Below are 15,912 nucleotides of genomic sequence, written 5' to 3'. Positions count from 1 at the left end.
GTGGGAGATAAAGATTCAGCACAGCTTTTTGCATTGATTTGCAGCATGCACGCAGTGCATTGGGTTTTCCCTCATGGGTCCGAACTTTTGGGGTTGCAAGCTGGACATGTGCCATGCATGGGTGCGCCAGGGAGGGTTTTGCAGCTGGAGGGGCTGGGGTGCCCGAGCCCCCTCACCTCCCCACTGCTCCCAGCCAGGGGCGAGCAGGAGGATGGGACCTTTGGCCTCATACCTCATGCCAGGTCTGCTCTCAGCAGGCACTGCTGAGCTCTTGCACATCGCAGCACCCTAAAACCCTCTGATATTTCTCAAAACTTTCCACAAACAGGCTGTAAACAGACACTTGGGCAATGCAGCAGCTCTGAAATCCCACAAGCACCTCCCTGGGCTCAGGATAATGCAGGCAGGGGCAGCTGCAGGGAGTCCAGCTGCAAACCCTCCTTACATGGGCCCGGTGCTGCACTGCTGCTGCAGCACCTTCCCTTCCTTTAGCGCTCGAGTTCCTGCTTTTTTTTTTTTTTTAACTGGAGGCTTCTGCAACAAAACTAATTTTAGTTTTATAGTAGTAAGAACTGGAAAGCACCCAAGCCCTTGAGAGTGCCGTTATTATTATTAGATTTGGGTGTATTTTATTTTTTTTTAGTCAGGAGTGAGCCGCTTATCTGCCATGAGCAACCACACTGATAGTGCCCCTCTGCTGCCTCCATTCTACTCCTACTGCACAGCCCCTGGCTGCTTATTTTGGGGGGCATCTTTCTCATTCCCCTCCCATGCAGCCCTCACGTTGCTGCAGCACTTTGCAAAAGCGTTTTGCGAGCAGCCAGCTCCGCGCACCTGCAATGTCACACAGCTTTTGCCATCTCAGCAGCATTTGTGTCCCAGGGTGCATCCACCCGTGCCAGTGCCCCACAGACAGGCTTCACACCCCATGCCCACGGCACCATCTCCTTTTCCCAGTGGTGAGGGGGAAAACTCAGTGTTACAGAATGCAGGCTGCTTTCACGGGGACGCTGGGTGCACGGCCAGCCCTGCTGAAGGATGGTGTTTACATTGCGTCGCTACATCCTGGCTCCACTCAGCCAAGAGCGGCCGCTGGATGGAAAGCACAAAGCCAGCCCGGCCCCATGCAGGGGTCAGGCCGCTGCCGCCCCCCCAGCCTCCCACTGCCTGCCCTGTCGGGGGGGAGCCAGGGGCTGCTGCGTCCCAGGTCTGCACCCCAAAATCCCACATAGCCCCTGGAGCAGCACAACTGCTCCCCGCTCCATCACACAGCTGGGCCAGGAGCGGGGCCACCACTGCCATCGGGGCTGTGAGCAGAGCGTTTTCACTCGCGGTGGTTAATGCCCAGGACATGACACCAATATTCTCCTTCTGTTTATGATTTGCTTTTTCTGGGAAGAAGGCCAAGGGGAGAAAACCCATCAATCCCAGGCAACAAATTTAGCCTGCCCAGAGAATGCAAAAGTCTGCGGTCTCATTTATTTCTCCGCAGAGTAAACAAGAGTGACACTGCTGTAAATGCGAACCGTAGCCAAAGCCCAGGCCTGAGCCTTCTCCCGCGCACAATTCGAGCCCCACCACCCTGCAAGGCGATGGGAATTACACCCGTGCCGCATCTGGCAGGGCCAGTCTGGCTTTCGGGGGATCCCAAACCATGGGTGCTCCCAGCCACGCTGCCAACCCAGCTTTGCCAGTGGTCTCGTGGTGCTTTGTCCCCTCCCTGGTGGTGGTACATCTCCAGCCCCACTGCCCGCAGAGGGGTTGAGAGGTTAATCCAGTTACTTCAGATTATCCCGAGTTTTAAAAAGACAAGCCCAGGCTGCGGAGTGTGAGGTGATCACAAAGAGGGCACAAGCGGGCACAGGGAGCGGAGCCAGACCCTTTCCCCATAGCACAAACCAGTGTCCATGCAGCTCCGCTCCACACCGGGGAATCTGGGGGCATGGGACCACCCCTGTGCAGCGTAGGGACCCCAGCGTGGCTGCAGTGAAACCAGGGAACCCCACACACAGGGCAGCTTCAGCCCGTGGGGCTCAGCCCCCGCCTGAGGGCACCCGCAGCTGTTTAACACTCCCTGTGCCCGTAACACCCCCCGTAACACGCACTGTGCTTGTAGCACATCCTGTTCAGCACCATGGCACCACCTGCACAGCCCTGCAGTGCAGCCTCTTGCTCCTACCGCCCCACGCACCCTGGACTCATCACCTCCGTGCAGTTCACACCTGCTTTGCACCCCCCCCCTTCAGCTGGTGATCTGTCCCGTACGTGTGACACGCTGTGTTCAACACACCCCATGTGCATGCACCCCAAGCTTGCGAAGTGCCCTGCGTGCACAGCACACCCTGCGCATGTGTTGCACACCCACTGGCACCCCTAGACCACCCCTCAATGACTGCAGCCTCCGACGGCACTTACAGCTTCCTCTACAGTCCTGTACAGTCACATCACACGTGTACGTGAGCCAGGAAGCAGCGCTTGGGAATAAACGAGCATCGCAGTCTCTTCTCCTCCCACAGCCGCCACTGCCCCAAATGGGAAGAATCCCTGGGGCAGGCAGCGGTGCAGGGCCCGTCCCCATCCTCACCACAGACCGTGGCCCCTTGGCCTCGCTGCCGGTGGTTCTGGGGCATCGCCTCCGCCTGGCCGCCCCGGCCCTTCACACACAGCCACACTCCTTGGCCGAGAGCTCGTTGACGGTGTAGTAACGGTTGTAGGCATCCAAGAAGGAGACGTCGTCGTCATAGGAAAGTGGCCGGCAGCAGGGCCGAGCCCGGACCTTCTCCTTCCTGATCCTCCTCTTGCTGCGTACACTCTTCAGCGAGAGGTCGTAGTTCCTGACGGCTGCATCACAGGTGCCGCTGCAGTAGCGGAACAGCACCGTCTCATCTGACTCATAGCCCAGGCCCAGCTCGCTGACGCTTACCTCCAACTCCTTCAGGGCGCAGGGTTTGTGGCGAGCTCGTGCGCGCTTCATGCGGTTGCCCGCCTTGGGGAAGAGTGGCAGCTCATGGCCGCCTGAGTTCATGGCCTGGCTGTAGCGCTCCACCAGTGCCGAGATGAGCTGCCGGATCTCCCCCTCCGTGTAGCTCTCGAACAAGCTGCTGTCTGCAAGAAAAGGGGCGGCCATTAGCAGGTGTTCCCCCTGGTGGGTGTCCCCCGGAGCTGTGGATGTACCCCAGTGCTGGCTCCCTGCTCCCTCCATGCAAGGTTTCCCAGAAAATTGCAAAATTGAGCTCGACAACATGTTGCTAAACCACAGTGGCTGCTTGAACCAGCCCTTGGCCGTGAGGACAGGGAAGACACAGGGCCAGTAGCCACTGCGGGGCCACTCAGTGCCCCGGCCAGGTCGCACCCTGCATGCACGGGGCTGAGACCCCGTGGAGGTTCCTTGTGCTGCTGCCACCGCCACTGCCTGCAAAAAGTCAGGACCCACAAAAAAAACACACGCAACTCCCTCCCCTTTCTTTCTATTGTCTGTTTTTTCCCCTGCCCAGAGCTGTCCCAAACAGCCTCTTTCCCTGCACAACATCAAGCGCATGCTTAAAAGTGAAATTTGGGGGACAGAAAGCAGTACTACTATCTGTTGTGCTCGTCCTTTCCAGATGGCAAGTGGCAGCACTGCTGTGGCTAGGGATCAGGCAGCAGAGCTGCTCCAGCAGGAGCATGACACCAGGGCGTGAGCAGCAATGGGGGCACAGGCGGGTGCTGGCACCTGCAGGTGGACACGGGAGGACCCTGCGCCTCCACCAAGCAGCACAGGGGAATTAACGGTGCCAGCGATGGTCCTCGGTGGCATCACCCCAACTTGCAGATGTGCAAAAACATGGGTGAACTGCCTGGTCCCCACCACGAGGTGATGCTGCAGAAAAGCCACGATGGGGTGGTGAGAAACACCGACAAATTGAATATTTGTGATGATTCCCTGTTGCCTCAGCGAAAGGGCTGCCCAACAAATCCCTGTGCACACAACCATGGCCATGGCCAACAAGCAGACAGTGTCCGACACTGCTGGCAACATCTTTGTCCCTTTATCCTAACTCTGAGGCTAGGCTTGGTCCAACTCAGTGCCAGGAGAAGCATGGAAACGAGGAGAAAAGCATAATTTGACAGCTTGTCATCAATTTCAAAATTTCAAACCAAAAAGTTGTTCTTCTCGTTTGGAATAAAAGCAAACATGCCTGGGATTTCCAGCAAGTGCAAAGGGACGAGCGCAGCTTTGGGGGAAGTCGCTGCCTCGCAGCAGGATGGAGCTGTTCCCCCTTGCTTTGAGCTCCCATTTGACATTTCGCATTTTTAAAAACAGCATGGAAATTAAAAGGAAAAAAAAGAAAAAAAGCCATTTGGTGAAAAAAAAAAAAAGAAAAAAAAAGCAGCTTCTTTGCATTAAAATGAGCTGTTTGCATTTGGTTTCCCTGCATGAAGAGCTGATGTGCTTGCACAAAGCTTTGTTGCCCGGAGGCTGCGTTTTCCATGCATGGTTTTCTAGGGACCAGTGCCTCCTGACCCGGCTCCTTGCTAAACGCTTGTAACCCGCAGATGCAGGAGCAAGAGAGGGAAGGGAGGCAGCAGGGTGAGCACGCCTGGGTGAACACCTGAGGGCACGGTGGTGTCTATGGGCTCAGCCTCAGGCGAGCTGAAAACAGCCTCCGCTGGTGTTGAGCAGCCGGGGCGCGGGCGCAGCAGCTTACACTGGGCGAGCAGCGAGCTGTGGCGTGGCAGGGCCCGGGGGGGTCTCCGCGGAGCCGCCGGCAGTGAAGAGGAGGATGCCCGTGAGGACAGCGAGGAAGGCAAGGGGCTGTATGTCCGGCTTCCGTTGAACATGTCTCTACAAACTAAAATGGATAACATGGAACTGAGGAGCATCGATGCAATGGCTGCAAACTTCCATACCTTCATCTTAGAGCAAGTCAGAACATTGAAACTCTGCAAAACAGGCAAAACAAATATCCTTATTATACGGCCTTCGCCCGTGGCCCCCTCTCTCACCCCCAGCCCCGTGTCTCCAGCCCATCCCCTCCACCCCCGAGACTGGTCCAGCTTTGCGGTGGGGAAACTGAGGCACAGAGATGTGCTGAAGCCCCAGGCTGTGCTGCGCAGGGAAAAGGCAAAGGTGGCTCTTGGCTGGTGTGTCCCAGTTGGTGACAGCGGGGACAAGGAGATGTCCTCGTCCCATGCATCCCTTACAGCAGGCAGCCTCATCAGATGCATTTAAGCCTCCTTTCTGGTGCCTGGATCTCCATGTCGTGCTGGGGCCGATACCCCAACGGGTGGCTGCGAGTAAAGGACGGACAAAGCCACGTCCCACCCCCGCTCCATCGTCCTCACCCTGCACTGAGCTCCGCTACAGCCTGCTCTGCCCCCGCCAGCCACCGGCTCACCCAGAGCCCAGACCCCACTGGGGTTCAGGGTTATGCTGCCTGACCTCTGCACAAATCCCTGCCCCGCCAGTGGACCAACACAGCTGCCCCCGCTCTGTCAAAACTAGCGAAAAATCACAAAAACCTCAAGAACAGCCCTGGTGCATCCCGGCATCCAGCAACGCAGTGGGCAGGAGCAGCACCAGCACGCAGGGACCACAGGCAGGCCAAAATTCGGGGCTGCAGCGCGGGAGACAAACCTTGCAGGCGGCTGGGACGAGGCAGCGGATGCCCTTACCTGACACCGCTGGATTTTGTCCATCCAAAGCAGGTTGGACGTGGTAGGATTTGAGAGGCGCCAGCGCAACCCTGCTGGGCCGTGGGAGGTCGGGTCCGAATGCCTGCTGGCGAGCTGTCAGCCATTAAATCCCCATCAATGCCAGCCGTCGGAAAGCGGCACTGACTCGCAGTCGCCTCCCAGCCCCTTTTTCTCATTTCAGCTCCTCGCAAACTCCAAACATTTCTCCTTTTTAAATAAATTTTCCACAGGGGGGAGGGGATGGGAGGGGGAAGAAGAGAAGGGGAAAAAAAAAATACCCACTGCCCAGTTTAGCAATATTTGCCAAATAGAATTTACTGGGGGAAAATGTTTATTTTAAAATGGAATTTGACAGATTCACTTTTACCATTATTGTGGAAAACAATGAGAATGCTGTCCCATTGCCAGCAACACTTTATTTTACAGGATGCAGATAATTACATGTTAACTAATAGTAATTACATGCCCTGTAGGTTACAAGATAATTGTATAACCCAGCCAGAGTCTAAATATTTTCAACTGGGCTATAAACAATGCCAAGATAGAAAAAGAATAGTTTAGCCATATAAGGAGGTAAGAGCATGAAATCCTGCCGTGGTACCAGGAGGCAGTGCTGGCTGAGACACCGAGCCGATAAGCACCCGCTGCAAAACTCGTGCTGTGGCTTCACGAGTCGGGGCAAGTGCTCGCAGCTGGCTCATGGGGTGGGCACACACAGGGTGGACGGTGCTGGCCCCATGAGCCCCAGCAAAGCTGCCACAGGGAGGATGATTGTGGCCATTGGGTGTTTGCCCCACCATTAATCACAATGATTAAGTGCCTTGAAGCTGAGATTTCGCCTGTGAGTCAAGAGCTCAAGCAACTGGCAGGAGTGGGGAACAGGCACCAAAAACACTCACGGGCGTCAAATAGATCCCAGCGAGGCATCATGGCATGGCTGCTAAAGCACGCAGGGCTGAGAAAATTGCAGTTCACTCTCCAACAGCATGCAAAATGAAGGGGAATAAAAGCCTTAGGAAGAAACAGCTGCCTCAAGGGAAACATGCAGCGGCAGCTTTGGATGCGGGGAAGGGACATGGCCCGTGGTGCCACTCTGACAGCGGTAGTACAGGGTCCGAGCCAGGCAGGAGAGGCCATGGGCAGGGGCAGAGGCAGGGGCAGGGGCAGCACCACATGGCCAGCCGGCTGCAGGGAAGGGCCTCTGGCTCATTTTGAGCCCATAACATTTTAGCAGGGCGGTTTCAGCCTTGCCGCACATCCCATAAAACAGCCTCCTATTTCGGCAGCCAGAAATTGTGTCCCCCACCCGCTTGCTGGTGACCTTTCAAAAGACCAGAACCCTGGCTCCAGTGTGCAAAACAATAATAAAATATATATATATATATTCCAGTCTCTGCCTTCAGTTTCTCTTGCTCTAAAAAGCCACAGCCTACATGTGGCAACCCATGGGGAAAGCTGAAATTCGAGGGGGAGAAAAGGAAAAGTGCGCACACGCATCACAGCCCATGACTCACCCAGGCTGATGCTTGAACTGCGCCCTCCTGTCTTTTTGGTTTCCACCTATTCTAAACCCAATCCCAGCAACAATAAATAATTGTGAGTGCTCAGGGCTTCTGACACAAAGCTGTGACTGGACAGCCCCACACCAACAGGCACCGGCCCCCAGCTGCTTCCACGGGTGGCACTGCTCTGCTGGGCCCTGCTCAGACATCAGGGAAAGCCCACCAGGTGCAGCCCCTTCCCTGTCCCCATCCCCATAGCCTTCTCCCTTTTCCTCCCTCCTGCAAAAGAAGTTGGGGCACCCCAAGGACTGGATCTGCTGGGATGAGCATTTGTGGTGCCCAAAGTTTGGTCCCACTGGCACAGCCAGCAAGGAAACATCAGGGTCTTCCCAGCCCAGACCTTGCAGTCCCAGCAGGGCCTCGCTGCTGCTGCTGCTCCAGTCTCTTTGCCATTTCTCTGCAATGCAAAGGCGCAGGCACTGCCTAGCATCACCAGACCCAGGCCGACATGCTCAGCAGGGCAGGGTGACTGTCACAAGTCTCCGGGGTCAGGCTCTGCCACACGCCGTGCCCCAGACATACAGAACCACCACTGGGCTCCATGCTTGCAGCTTGTCCCACTGGCTCAAAGCCATTTTGTAGAAATGAGGGTGTGGAGCTAGGACGGCTCAGGGACACAGCCTTGACCGAGGGTGCCCGGTGCTTGTGCAGCCGCACCAAATGCCCTCCTGTCCCCAGGCAAACCGAGCATGCCCCGGGCACCCCGCTCCACTCTTGCTGCAGCTCTCTGGGATCCAAACCCCATCAGGCAGCAATGGTTTCACGGGCTGTTGCCACTGCAGGCTGTTCCTGCGCGTTTACATCAGCCCTGCCATACGGCCATGCTGCAGCAATGCGTGGGGACCCATGCCCTTGGCTTGCTGCAAAGAGGTTTTGGGGCTGAGTCCTGGCAGGGTTTGGGCACTCGCAGCTACGTTACAGCCCCATTATGCTCCTGGGCTTGATGAAAGGCCAAAGGCCTTTTCTCTCCCGTTTTCTGGAGAACAGCCCAAAAGTGCCGTATTCTCCTGCATCCTCCTGATAATCCATCAATTTGACCGTACAAATCCAGCCACGCTGTGCCTGCTGCCAAGCAGGAAACTCAATCCTGAAGGAGAAAACCCTTCCATCAGCCCCACTTTGCAGGAGCCAAGCACCAAAACCAAGCCCATGCTCCACCAGCCTCCTCCACAGATGCTCCACAGGTGGAAGAGATGAGGATCCATGTCCTGACAAACTGGAAATTTCACAAAAAACAACAGACAGCAGCACGGCCAAGGCTCATCACTTGCCGAGACTGGAGAGAAGCAGATGGTGATCTTGGCTCCCCTCTGCTGCGGCCGAGCCATGGGGCAAGCTCTCTGCACCTCTGCCTTGCTCCTAGCAGGGCTTCCGATTTCCACCCGAAGGAGCAAGTCCACCCCTCAGCCCTACAGACCCCCTCTGCAGTGCTTCGTTGCCCCCACTGCTCAGTAAAACACAGGATCAGCAGAGCCTGATTTCCAGTCGGAGTTTTCTTCACTCCAGCTTCCAAGCACTCGTGTTTCTGCTGCCTTTCCCTGAGAAACGGGAAAGCAGCGCTCCCGTTCCACAGACGGCACAGAACCCAAACGTATTTTGGGCTGCTTGGGCTTTGCCTGCTTCTCATGCTCTCAGGTTTTCTCAGAGCTCTTGTTTTCCTAACCACATCCAGTTTTCAAGCAGACTCTCACAATGTGCTTCAGGTGTCTGCCAGCTCCTCAAATCCTCAGCTCCCAATGGTGCAAGGTGAGGGGCAGAAGCCAGGGTTCATTCTTTTACCCTAAATCCTCCTTCCTGGGCGGAGGGAGGGGGAAGAGGAGATGTGCAAACTTTCGGTCCTTGGGCTTCAAAGCCCAGAAGCCAGAGCACCCAAAAGACATTATATTGTAAGTATGTCATAAATTTTCAGTCGATTCATGCTTCTGGGCATTGATTCATTATTTTCAAGCGCTCAGACTCGGCCACGCCATGAGAATGGATGAGACCATAGAGTGGCCGAGGTTTTTGGCAAATGAAACACTTGGAAAGATCAAGGCCTTGACGGGACATCAGAGAGAGTTTCCACCTGCCACACTGTTTATTTTAGTGCCTTAAATGGGAGCCAAGCTGCTTTGAAATCCTGGCTCCTCATGACTCACTCTGCAGGAATTAAACAATTTCCATCCCGACTCCATGCTGCAGCAGAGCAGCTCCGGGGCTGCGGCGCTCGTGGATCCTGCAGCCCTGGGTTCCCAGTGTGGCCCCACACCAAGGATGGCACTGGAGAAGCCTCTAGAGTGAGCAGCTCCCAGAGGCCAAAATACTGATGGTGGGGATGGGGACACCATGGTGTCCAGACAGACTTTTCCTCAAATGTTTCCTAAGTTCCTGACCTGCTCTTTGGAAATACAGCCCCCAAATGGCATCGGTGCATCTGAAAGCAGCAGGGTGGATGCTGTGCTGAGAAAGGCTGCAGTGAGACCGCCAATGTTGCAGGGTCAGAACAGCCCCAAAATGGCAAAACTGGTGGAAAAATGGGGAGCATCAAAAGGAAAAATGCCCCAAGCCCTGACCTGAGCTTAACTGTTGAATTTTCCTGCTCTTTTGACAGTAATCATAGGCAGTAAGGAGAGGAAGACAGAAGATATCCCCATCTCCAGCTCTGTTCCGAGGGTTGCTCTGGGGACACAGGATGAGCGCCACCGTCCCCATGCTGGTGACCCCTCGCAGAGAGCAGCCAGGGACACGGGGCACCCTACAAGAACCACACGCGAATTTCAGGCACCCAGGCGGGGTGAGGGCTCTTGGGCTGCTCAGCACTTCAAAGGCAAAAATCAGCAGTGCCCAGGGAGTATCTCCAACCACACAGCGGCCGCCAGTCTCCAGCCGCTCACTCCCTCCCCAGCTCTCCCCACAGGCTCTAACTAAAACCAGAGCCCGCACTCCACATGGTTCTGCTTTTGCCTAAGTGAAAACCGGCCTGGCACGAGGAGCTCCAGAGCTCTCCCTGCAGCTCAACTTTCCCTCCTTCACCTCCCAAAGGGCCGACCGCAGGGAAGCCAGCCCCTTGTCCCCTTGCTGCTCTGGGCGCCCGCAGAAGCCCTGCCCCGCCACAGTCTCCGCAGAAGCCATAGGGGCTAGGAGGAGGCCAGAAGGGGCCAGGCACTGCTGGCGGTGCAGAGGCCAGCGGCCAAGCATGCAAAGCCGCAGCAAGCTGCGTTGCTCCCACACTGACATGACATCTACATTCAGCCTGAATCAGGACAGGATTGGTTTACGTCCCTTTAAACAGATGGCAAAAAAAATTAAAAAATTTAAATCCCAAAACCAAATGAAACAAAACAAACCCCACAAAGCCACCATGGTTAAAATTAAATTAATAAAAGGCCTTGCCAAGCCCGTGTGATGCAGCCGAGGGCAGAGGGATGGAGCAGCAGCATCCACACTGCGCACCAAGCCATTGCAGTGGAGGGATGCCAAGGCTTGACTGTGGGTGTGGGGTCTCAGAGCAAGCAGCCAGGCTGGGGCACAGCTTCCCGGCCCCACTGAGCTGCCCCCAGGTTGCTGCCACCAGACTGAGCGGCCACGCTCTGGTCCCCATCCATACTGCCACTGCTTCCCTCGCTTCGGACTTCAGGAAGCGAAAGCAGCTTAAAAGCAGCCACCTTGCTGCCACCTCCCCACCCAGGGTGCCATGTCACCCAGCCATGGAGCTGGCAGCCACAGGACACGCCACGGCCCCACCACAGCCCCATTCTCTTGGCCTCAGCCCAGGAGCCTGCGGCACTGATGGGGACAGAGCAAACCTCAGCTGCCATCATCCCCACCACCTGGCAATGTCCCTGCTGATGTCCCCATCGCTTGGCACCTCTGCCAAGGGGGTGACTCCTTTAAAGCGTTTTATAACCTTTATAAGCTGAGTCAGTCAGTTCCAAGCAGCAGCAGAAACCGCCCTTTGTGATAAGAGATGGGTAATTAGAGATAAAATTACAGGAAAATGCTTCCTGATTGTATCGCTCAGTGTCAGCCAGAGCAGGGAGCTTGTGACAACGTGAAATCGCTCCTCTGGCAGGGAGAAAGGTGGGAATAAACAGAGACTGCAAAACAAAATGCTGAGATAACAAACAAACAAAATCAACAACAACACAGAAATGACTGTTTGCTAGTGGGCGGAGAAAATAAAAAATACGGTGTGAAATCCTTCCTGTCAATCTCAGGAGAATTCTCCCCAGAATCTTTCCCTGCAGCAAACCCAGGATGGTTCCTGTAGCCCTGCAGGAAATCAGTGATAACTCGAGCCAAAAAAACACCAGCAAGAGTGCACAGGCACTCAAGGGTGCTGGCAAACAGCGCTGCCACGAGCCCGGTCTGAGCACCCACCACAGCCTCCTGCATTGCCCAGCAGAACTTCTGCAGCCCCAAATGTCCCACTCCTGCGAAAACCTGATCCAAATGACAGTTTTTTTGGAGTGACGAGCCACCCTCTGACACTAAATAACCATGTGATGCCAGAAAGGGGTGGTTTTTTGAAGGAAACTAATTACTGTGGCTTGTTTGAACAATCCCAGTGCCTCAGGAAATAGGGTTAAAAGCTTAAATTTTGGCAGAGGGACTGAGCCCGGGCCCCAGATGTGCTCTCCTCTGGGCCAATTTCGACACTGCTGGTATCTACACACTGCTATGGCACCTGGCCCCTGACAGGGCAGAGCCTCCTCCTGCCCCAGCCAGGGGAAGCCACAGTGGGACCAGGCGGGCACAGCAGCACAGGGGCAGTGGGATGCCAGGGGAACGTCATCTGTGGCCGCTCTTGTCTTCTCCACTTGGCAGAGTTTTCCTTCTTTGCAGCCCCAGCCAGCGTCATGGTACATGGCGGGTGGCCTTGCTGCACCATGCCTCAGTTTCCCCACTGCAAAAATGCCCTTGGAGCATGACGGCCCTTGAGGGACACCACGTATTATTTCCCACCACCTTGACAAACAGGGTGGCGAAAGCAAGACCGCAGGCACTCGTGATGCCACTTCAAGCCTGGCACTGGGGAATCCCTCCATCTCCGCTGCCCTTTTCCTGATATCTGTTGTTTCTGCCCAGAAGGATCAGGCTTGTCAAGGTGCCCACCAGGGATTACAATGCTTTGCTGAGGGCAGGGAGACCCGATAGAGGTTTGTAAATCCAATTTGCACTAAACCCTTCCAGTGGGTTTTGGACGGTGCATAGCCTAATATCACATTAGCATTTACTGTCCGACTCCAGCAGCAGCTGCCGACATATTGAAGCACTTAGCGCTGCTCCAGAGCTAACAAATGAGGAATTCCTCCCGAGACGGCAACAGCGGCACGCTGGGAACGGAAATTTCGGCAACCCCGAAAGGTTGGTTTGGAGGAGGTTCAAAGTCGGGAGATGCTGGGATGAAGAGGGCTGCAGACGACAGGAGCAGGGTAAATAGCGGTGGGGCTGCGCGGCGCAGCACGTCACAGCCGCCTGGACCTTTGCATGCTCAGACGCCGATGCGGCCGCACCACACCACGGCAGTGCCGCCTGCAGCAGTCAGCCGCATCCCCGCGACCTGCCCGACGTCCTCCTGGTCCAGGGCTTCCCGTGTGGGCTAGGAGGAGCCACGCAGATTCCAGAAGCGCAGTGCTTCACTCTCTGAGCCCCGCCACCAAGCCCCGGAGGTCCCAGGATGGTGACACTCCAGTCTGTCCTGCCTGGCTGTGTCTCCTGCTGCTCGGGATCGGTACCAGCAGAGGCAGGAGCATGGCCTCAGCAGGACAAGGAGGGCAATGGCCATCAGTCCTTCCCCAACAGCTTGTCCCCCCCCCTCGACCTCCCACCTGCCTTGCAACGCTGAGCACAACCCCAATTTCCCTGGCTGTGGCCCATGCCAACCTCCAGACCCCCCTCACCTTCCCCGTACCTATCTGCGGCCTGGGCAGCCCTGCTCCAGCCCTCACCGTGCGGGACGTTGCAAAGGGGCAGATGTCGCGGCGGGGCTGCCGGCACTGCCCGTGGCAATAGGAAATTAAAGAAAGCGCTGCTGGAAGATAACGGCATGGCGGTTGGAGGAAGAGCCCCAGCAGGAAGAGGGATTGCTGCACATCTCCTTTGCGCTGCCTGCGGGAGCAGAGCTGGCAGGCACGGCCAAGCCGCCAGCCCCGTGGACAAGATCATCTGTCCCTGATCCATTCCTGGAGAAGGGTGGGAGCCAGACCCCATCCCCTGCAAGCCCCAGGCTGGGGAGCTCGCACCCCGAGTGATGCTCTTCCAGGGGCATGGCACTGCCAGCATCCCATGGGGTCCCGGCCGCCACTGCCCCATAACGCTGGCTCCTTGCTCAGCAGGCTCATGCCACCCAGATCCTGACTGGCTCCTTGCAGCCCCCCCAGGCTGCCTCCCCAGATGTGGGTGGGCACTGAACAGGAGCATCATCCCCTGCTGGGGCTTGGGACCGTGGCACTTGCATCCAGTGTGGCTCAGCAGAGCTGGCGGCGGACTCTTGCCTCCTTCAGCCACATGCGGCGGCTCCGCTGCTGGCACCGTCCCTCCCAGATGGCTCTGTGGAGCTGCTAAGCCTCAAAAATGCACTCTTAATAAGCCAGCACCACTTAACGAAGACAGCAGCTGCCCTATTAAATCGGAAGTGAGCCTTTCCTCAGGGACAGGGGCTGGTGGCCCTGGGCGGGACAGAGCGCCTGATCAGAGGACTAAAGGTGCTGCGGTTTGTCTCCGTGGCACCAGCACTGGTCCCCTGCCTTGCATGGGGGCATGCCATTTGCCTCTTTGTTCACCCTGGAGAGGGCAGCAGAGAGGGAAAGCCCCAGGGAAACACGAAATGTCCCCATGGTGCCTTGCTGGGAGCATCCCCTGGCTGCTCCTCACAATGCTGCCACCACTCGGGGACCATGGTGCCACTGGGATGGGGTTGTGGGGATGTGGGGGCTCAGACAGATGCTCCTGCTGGGGCCAGGAGGGCTGAAGGGCAGGACTGGGGCTCTGCCCCACCCCTGGGTGCCAGGAACAGCGCAGCCGCTCGACCACCACCCACCTTCACCAAGTCCAACAGCCCGGGTGCTTTACAGGGGAGGTTCAGGGAGCAACAACCGCCAGCAATAAATACACCACGTGCTCCCCGCCAGCCCCGTCTGGCCACAGCCAACAACAACATCATTAAAAGCAAAGAAGCCACCAAAAGCCATGCTGTTGCCTGGTCACTGATTTGAGCACTCGGTGCTTTTGCAGACAGCTCTGCTGCTGTGAGCAAGCCCCAGAGATCGGCAGGAGTGGCTCTCGGCCCCAGGACACAACCAACGTGCGTTTACTGGTGCCCAAACTGAACTGCCAGGGCCTGGAGTGAGCAGGGGCGCTGGGCTGTCAGCCCTCCTCAGCCCTGGAAGCTCTGGGGCTGGCTGCTTGCTCAGCCCATCCCCAAAATCCCATGGACTGTTTGCTTGCTTTAAATAGGCTTTGAGAATTGGCTTTGCTCAGTTCCTTCCGGGACACATTTTCTTCCTTGAGAAGGACATGGGATGGGCTTGCAGACCTCCTCAGCCCTCCAACGCTGCCTGAAAACCCCACTAAGGTGAACTCGAGGGCTCTCTGGAGCCCGGAGTCCTGTTATGGCAAACTGCACTTGTGGGCAATGTCCTTGCTCAGCACCAGGCATCTCCCAGGAGAGCTCACGGTTGCGATCCGAGCACTGTGCAGCCAGGTCCTGGTGCCACAAAGAGCTGCTGAAACAGAGCGAAACGCAGCTGCTGCCCTAGGCTGCTGCTGCTGCACCGGGGCTGTGCCAGGATACGGCCCCTGGCAGCACTGCGTCCCCAGTGAGGCCAGGCAGGGCTGCGCTGCCACCTCCCCGCAGCCTGGTGCCTGCACACTCGGCCTGGATAATGTTCAAAGGAAACCTATTCTGCTGGAAAAATGTGGTTCCATCCAAATCAAAACGTTTCACAAAAACCAGCAGGGATGTGACTGACATTTCTTATTAGGGGACGGACATGCTGGCAACGTGGCCTTTGAACAGCTGCAGAAGGAAATGCTTTTTGTCATCATTTGAGAACAACGCGGTGGCAAATGATTGTTTCAATTTAGCTCTTTGGATGCTAAGTTACAAAGTGAGCCTGTTTCGGGTTTCGTGACAAAGAAGCAAGGGGAGTGAAACTGCTTGTGGCATTTCCCTTCCCCAGGCAGTGGTGGAGGGGCTGGCTCGTTCCCCGTGCTGGGGATGCTCCTTCCTACAAGAGCGTCCCAGCACAACCAGCAGGAGCAAGTTTGGGTTTTCTCTTCCCCTCCTCCAGGCTCAGTGGGAAAAGACCATTCCAAACTGGCCAAATCACAGAAAAAGCTGAGGTGGGGGGGATTCCTCCGGTCTGACCAGCGAACAGTGGGGCTGGAGTAGACCCCTCGCCCAGACCCCGGGCCTGCATCGCTGCAGCAACTTTTGGGGGTGCTGAGGGACCCCGGGCATGGCTGGGGGGGTGGGGGGTGCGGGGAGAGATCCTTGCCACCAGCCCAAGCAAGCTGGGCCCTGAGAGCTGCCAGAGCAGGACCATGTGCTGCTGCCCCTGTTGGGCTTTGCAAAGGGTCGGTTCCTGCCAGCAGGACTGTGCACATGTGCTTTAGCTTAGACCAGCAATGAAAATGCCTGCGGCACCAGGGGAAAAAACACAGTGGTAAAACACACCAGTCCTGAGCTGCC

At 56.6% G+C, this 15,912-nt stretch overlaps 1 protein-coding gene across 4 annotated transcripts in view; it reads right to left on the bottom strand.

Moving 5' to 3' along the window:
• Positions 1-495: 495 nt before the first annotated feature.
• NRTN (neurturin) overlaps positions 496-15,912 on the bottom strand; it is a 54,569-nt gene continuing 39,152 nt past the window's right edge. For 2 of the 4 annotated variants that reach the window (XM_083810687.1, XM_083810685.1), the window contains 2 exons: positions 4,593-4,923; positions 496-3,105 (listed from right to left, as the gene is read on the bottom strand). In XM_083810687.1, coding sequence (XP_083666813.1) covers positions 2,657-3,105; positions 4,593-4,923 — 780 coding nt within the window. In that variant the 3' untranslated portion in view covers positions 496-2,656. The remainder of the gene's footprint in view (positions 3,106-4,592; positions 4,924-15,912) is intronic. The other 2 variants (XM_083810688.1, XM_083810686.1) reach the window with 2 other exon arrangements.

This window comes from Anser anser, assembly GCF_964211835.1.
Source record: "Anser anser genome assembly, chromosome: 25".
In the NCBI taxonomy this organism is placed as follows: Eukaryota; Metazoa; Chordata; class Aves; order Anseriformes; family Anatidae; genus Anser; species Anser anser.
Note: the sequence above shows the minus strand (reverse complement) of the source record. Positions and strands in the feature narration are given on the sequence as shown.